The sequence below is a fragment of the Homarus americanus genome, unplaced genomic scaffold (assembly GCF_018991925.1).
Source record: "Homarus americanus isolate GMGI-L3 unplaced genomic scaffold, GMGI_Hamer_2.0 scaffold33074, whole genome shotgun sequence".
Classification (NCBI taxonomy): domain Eukaryota; kingdom Metazoa; phylum Arthropoda; class Malacostraca; order Decapoda; family Nephropidae; genus Homarus; species Homarus americanus.
Window position 1 is genome coordinate 5880 of NW_024726860.1, and position 6954 is coordinate 12833.

General features: G+C 37.1%; 1 protein-coding gene across 1 annotated transcript; it reads right to left on the minus strand.

Annotated features, from left to right (window-relative positions):
* Positions 1-309: 309 nt before the first annotated feature.
* LOC121865726 (protein ZBED8-like) lies at positions 310-1665 on the minus strand. Its single transcript, XM_042365264.1, has one exon. The coding sequence runs from the start codon at positions 1663-1665 to the stop codon at positions 310-312; it is 1356 nt and encodes a 451-aa protein (XP_042221198.1).
* Between the last annotated feature and the right edge of the window lie 5289 nt (positions 1666-6954).

A 6954-nucleotide genomic window follows, 5' to 3' on the forward strand; every position in this document is an offset into this window, starting at 1 on the left:
TTCTTTTCTTCAGTAATAAGTCATTCACAGCACTAAATCCACATTCCACTAAGTATGACGATGGGAATGGTAACAGTAGTTTTCTTGCCAAACTACTTGTATTTGGATATTTAGCTTGTGTTTCTTCACAGAGCCACATCATTGTTCCTTTTATTTTGAACAGGGCTTTAATCGAGTCATCATTTTGTAATTCTGAAAGTTCTCCTTGATACTCCATGGTTACATCTGACAGATCCACTAGCAATGGCTGAGTCATCCAAGATGGATAATTAATTTCTTTCAAATCAGAAAATCTGAAGTTGAAATCGCTTACCATTTTTTTAAGTGCTCCACAATAACAAGACAAGTAGCATCTGTTACCTCACATTTATTCAGCCAATAAAATTGTTCAAATTTTTTGACAGAAATATTTTCTTGGGATAATTCCAGAAATGATATAAAGCCAAATATCTTGGCCTTTGAATTAACAAGAGTCATATTTGTTCCTTGGAGCTCCTTATTTAAGAGATTGAGTTTTTCAAATATATCTGCTAAATAACTGACAAGTGCTTTACCATCAACTGTCAGTAACAGAGTCATATAAGGTTTGTCATCCAAGAACTCACTAAGAATATCAAATAATTCCATGAATCTTTTCAGGCAATTCCCATTTGATAACCACCTTACATCAGTATGAAGTAATAATCTTACATAGTCTGCATTTTGATCCTTGCAAAATTGTTTGAAAAGACGCTCACATTTGGCATTAGCTTTTATAGTGTTGATGCATTTTATAACTGCATTCAATGTCTCGTTTAGAACAGGGGAAACTTTTTTGGAAACTAAATTCTGTCTATGAATAACACAATGCACTAACAACATTTGGGGATTGTCGTCTTTCAATAATTTTAAAACTCCATTTTTCTTGCCCATCATCACTGGAGCACCGTCTGCAGAACAAGATATAATGTTCTCCATTGGTATCTGCTTATCATCTAAATATGTTTTTAATTTTTTATATATATCAATTGCAATAGTGGTGGTTTCTAATGCTTCGCAAAATAGCATATCCTCAATAAATTCTCCATTATCAACATATCTTACATAGGCCATTAACAGAGCTTCACTATCTCTTACAGTTGATTCGTCCAACTGTATTGAAAAATTTGTATATTTTAATTTTTCAACAAGTTGTACTTCTACATCACAACTCATTTCATCAATCCTGCTACTAACAGTATTATTACTGAGCGGCATGCTTTTGAGATCTTGGTCATCTTTTTCAAGAACTACTTTCAGAAAAGTTGATATTGCGGGCTTAATTAAATTCTCCCCTATTGTATGATTTTTGCCACATTTTGCTATGAGAAGAGAAATTTCATAACTAGCCTCAAGACCACGATCCTTGCTTGCACTTCTTGCAGAGAACAATGAATTTATTGTGGATCTTTTTTCAAACTTCTCCTTTAGGGATTTAAAATACTCCAGTTTTGAATTAACATGAAAACTGTGTTTTGCCTTCCAATGATTTTCGAGACGACCTCTCTTCATGGATTCATTAGTCAAACATTGGTGGCACAACAGACAAAAAGGCAACCTTTCATCATGAGTCGCTGGTATGAACCCAAACAGCAAGTACTCATCTGAATACTGGCAAACTTTTATTTTGGCGTGCACACTGTTCATTTTATGCATCATGGGGGTAACTGAAAAGTGAAAATAAAATATTTATATACTTAGGAAAATAAATTTAATATCTAACTTCTGTAACATACAAGGCACAATGTCAATATGCAGTTGTCATTTCAAGTAAATATTGAGCTTTATATTCACAGTTTTAAATTAATGTTACTGTGACAAGATCAATGAATGATTATTTTTATACATTATTTTCAGAGAATAACAAGATCATTAATCATAATGAAAAGCACTTTAACCAGCCCTCTCAGTGAAGCTAAAAAACAGAGACAGATAACTATATCAACATGAAACTTGCATTTGTGTTTAATTCAATACTGCTTCCATGCTTTATTGTGCACATTTAATTTGGTTGTAGTTAGTTTCCTCTGTTTTTTTAGCTTCAGTGGGAGCGTTGAGCAGCTGACTAAAACTCACCTTCTTCCTTGACAGCAGATGAAGAACTGCAAAGTTAAACAAGTCAGAAGCCACGCATATAGCTGGTGCCAGATGCACGATAACATTAGTGGGTGAACACTTGACTAGATTGCACAAGCTGTTGTGCTCAGCTAGGTTGTAATTACAATTTTACCCTATAAATTTATAATTTTTACCCATATAGGGTAAAATAAAAAAAAATGTTGATATTACTATATTTTTCATATTGCCCCCCTATTATTATTGAATTGCCCCCCAGTGGGGCGTAGGCCCCACGTTGGGAATCACTGCCCTAAGTTAACGAGTTGCATGACCTAGCGTCAAGGAATAATCCGAGAAGACTGGACAACTCGCCAACTGCACTGGCTAACCATTATCCCGATCACAATCCACTAATCGATTAACATCCAGGTCGCTAATTACTGCTGGGTCGACAGAGACAAATGACGTAAAAAAAAAAAAAAAAAAACAGTCCTACCCTGCTTGGGAATCGAACTCGGGTCGACTCGCTTAAAAGTCGAGCATGCTGACCATTACACCACGTATCACCAAAATAATTTTTTGTTTTTTTTCGTGCTGGTCAAGCCCCGACCAGAGGTTAGCTAGACCCCCGGACAACTCTTTCGGAGATTGACCAGCACGTTGTATTTGTATTATTATCTTGACCTAATTATATGTTACAAAGTCACTTGTGTGTTTTTCAGTGTTGTTTTTAATAATATTTACTTATTGTAATTTAATGTCAACAAATAATTGACTAAAATAATATGAAAACAAACAAATATAAACGGAATATATACTATATGTTACACTAAATATGCATAATTGACGGTTAGTGATAAATTCTAGGTATTTCTCTTTTTGGGAAACTTTTCACCGGCCATAAACGATCCTGTAGATCATAAATGTACAAATAAATGAATACCTTCAAACAAAATGTAACCTGACCTGACCAAACCTAACCTAACCTATTTAAAGTATAAATTAAACATCATATGGCAGTAAGCAAGTCCTGAAAAGAAATATACAAAATCTTACAATATACGAATTTATATTAAGTTGTAGTAGTAAAACCAAAAAGTTATCTCTATTTGACAAAAACGATTGATGATTTGTAAAAGCTTAAACTAAACAGGGATAATTGCCTAATATCGATAACTTCTATGTATTATTTTAAGCTTCTAACTGGCCATCGGCGATCATGTACTTCATCATATTAGGTATTAATGAATTGTGAAATAGAAAAGTTAAACTAACTTAACCTAACATTAACAAATATTAACTAAGTGTTATTTTTTTTTTACCTGCCAGAGGGTTGTGGGACCAGAGTGTGTTACCTGCCAGAGGGTTGTGGGACCAGAGTGTGTTACCTGCCAGAGGGTTGTGGGACCAGAGTGTGTTACCTGCCAGAGGGGTGTGGAACCAGAGTGTGTTACCTGCCAGAGGGTTGTGGGACCAGAGTGTGTTACCTGCCAGAGGGTTGTGGGACCAGAGTGTGTTAACTGCCAGAGGGGTGCGGGACCAGAGTGTGTTACCTGCCAGAGGGGTGAGTGAGGCGGTGTAGGTTGGAAGTGAGGCAGGAACACGAGTCTTGACCCTTAGCAAAATGAAGTGGGGAGATCATTAACCAACACGTCATCATTAGCCAGCACGTCACCATTAACCATCAACTCGTCACGATTAACCAAGGCGTTGCCATTAACTAACACGTCACCATTAACTAACAGGTCAACATAAACCAACACGTCACCATTAACCAACACCTCACCATTAACCAGCACTTTACTCTTATGCTACACGTCACCATTAACCTACACGTCACCATTAACCTACGAGTCAACATTAACCAACATGTCACCATTAACCAACGCGTCACCAAACACAGCAATAGGTGTGTGTCGTCCGCTGTACCATTATTTAAAGATTTATTTCGTTTTGTAATGAGGAACAAATATAACACAGACTCATCAGCTTCCTAATGGGACGACATAAAGGTGGTCAGGTATACTTCAGCCGGAGACAAATATGAGCTTAGGTTAGGTTAGGTTAGGTTGAATTATTTCATGATAGTTTTGTTGGGTCGATTTCTTAGGTTATGTTGGGTTGGCATAAGTAGTTTAGGTTATATTATGTTAGGTTAAATAACTCATTGATAATTAGGTTAGGTTGAAATTACATACTGATAGTTAGCAAAACAAAATTAATGTGTGTACGTGTATGAAACTCAAGGCTCCTGACAGGACAGTGTGTGCAAACCACAGCTTAATGTACAATACTACATAGAACTCTTGAAAGTTCGCATCTGAACTGCAGCCTTACTTACTGAAGCTGTTTCAGAGAGTAGTGAGGGAGGCGCCATACTCTAGGTTCTTGAGATAACTTGATATACACGGTTCAGTAATCAATAGGCTGTTGAAAATCCCTTATTTTAAATTATTGTATCTTATGTCAAATTATTGTCAGTGAAACAGTAGGCTATCGTTGCTCATAACTTATGAGCAACGATATGTTATGAGTCATAACATAACGCGTTTAAATATTCAATTGATATATACAATCGTACCATAGGAGAGGAAAATATTTTATTTTTTACTTGTACCTAGTCTAAGGAATCTCATTGTTTATATTACAAAAACTGAAAGATGAGAATTTGTTCATTAGTTCATATAATACAAGTTCCAAATTTTATCCATATACATTGAGAAATATCCCATGTACTAATAAAACAAGTCATGATGCTATACACTGTAGAGCCGGGCATATTTATGACCCCTACAGGTAATTCATCATATCAGACTGCTGTACTATTAAGGTGTCAGGTGCCATTAACAACTAAGAGTGACAACAGACAATAAAAGGTGGCTTATTATTATAACACAAAGTAGTTATTTTTATGTGTCTTAATGCAACGTCATCCTTAAGGGAAGTGAATCCTGAAGCGTAGCAGTAGTTAATTTTCTTTCAATTATGAAATTATGATCAATCTGTAAGTGGTATAGATGGTAACAAGTGATCGTGGGCCCGGCTGCTGGCACGAGGAACAACATTAATGGCCATTAAAAATTTAGATTGTTTAGGCCGAAATACTTTTACTTACGAAACACTGCTAGCATGTATTGGCAAGGGCAGCCCGGAACCGTCAGGAACTCCGCCGATTGGATCCCATAGGCCACCCTTCTTCGCCAATCTCCTTAGGTGCTGAAGCAACTGAGGGTCTTCAGGACTCCGCCGAGAGGGCCAGAACAGCCGTTCTCACGCCCCCAAGGAGTGATGCTAGCGAAGGTCCCGCTGGACCCCCGAGTAAGGTTGAGACTTTTCCTCTATTTCTCTTTAAGACAGAGAGGCAACACTGGCTAGTGACGCTAAGAGTATCTACTGTCATATCTTGATATATTATTACTTATTTTATAGTGGCGTCCACAACACACCGAGACTTTGGTGTTTGTTTCTGTGAGTTAAGGAGATACAGTGAGTCAACCTAAGACGTTAGTCAGCTGGTGCACAAGTTTTGAATTACGATCACAAGTACTCATATTTCATTATTTCTATTATCCTCGCTGGGTGGGAGATATAAACTAATGTTATAGTTATATAGTCCTAAGTAACTTATATAAAGTATATAGGCATATAGTCCTCAGTAATTCATGTAATGTTATAAGGCTTGTAGTACCTAGTAACTTATTGCCGGATGCTTCACATTATGGTATAAGTAATATTAACATTAATTACCACTGGTTAGAGGTGTGATGTAGATGTTTCATAGTTTAATATTTACAAACAGGCAGCTAATGAGGTGACAATCTTCACGGCCAGGATGAGTGGTACTGACAGCCCGACGGTGTGTTCAGTGTAACAGAGGACTGTATCTGTTAACATATAGCATGAGACTTGGCCTGCTGCTGTACTGTGGCCCTGACAAGATCATGTAGTGCGGGACATCACCAGATACTCCTGCGTTGGCCTCAGACATATTCCCAAATTGATGCTGTGTCCTTTTACTGGTGGGTAGTGGACATGTTACTGCTCCAGTAGACATAAATTATAATTTATTTATTTCATGTTAGTGGGAGTAGTAAAAGTTACCTTATATTCAGAGTAAAAGGAGGTATGACCTGAACGACTGGTGATAAGTATTCAAGGGTCTTATGCTGTGTTGGTGTGTGAGTTGCTACTGAGTGAGCCGCTCCCTTCCCTCTACCCTTTTACTATTTCGTTCCTTCTCCCTTTAATTTGATCTCCCCTACCTCCCTCCCCTTCCTCACCCTTTTTCCCCCTCCCAAACCCACCATCACCTCCTTGCACCTCCACCTTACATGAGGCCGTTGGAAAAGTTCAGTATGATAAACTGCAGAATGTATAAAGGTACACAAATCCAGAAAGCCACTTGAATGTCTGCAGAATCACAAAAGCTCATACTGAACTTGTATACCTTAAAAATAGAGCTTTTTGAGTTCTTTATTATTATACTTTCCCTTTCGGTGTAGCTTTGCAAGTTTGTCATAATAATTTTTGAAAATTAAGGAGAATCATTAAAATCACTGTAACGGTAATATGTAATCCTGGCCTTGTGTCGGATGTGTGCGTCCAGAGCAGTGTAACACTAAGTAAAATAAAATTTTTAGATGGCGTCATGACTTCCTGGTATCCATGTTTACACACGCCATATCGGATATAAACTTTACGTAAACATACAATTGACAAACACTGAATATTTATTTGCACAGTACCATAGTATTTTGTACTATTTAAATATCGAAACTACATTTCTCGATCTGAAATGGAAAAGGAAGATCATAAAATGTTTAGTTCTGTGATACCTTGGACAACGTTAGTAGTCTAATCAATGTCACTGACCCGTAC

Excerpts from the sequence above, each read along its gene's own strand:
- LOC121865726 (XM_042365264.1), bottom strand. The coding sequence starts at position 1,665 with ATGAACAGTGTGCACGCCAAAATAAAAGTTTGCCAGTATTCAGATGAG.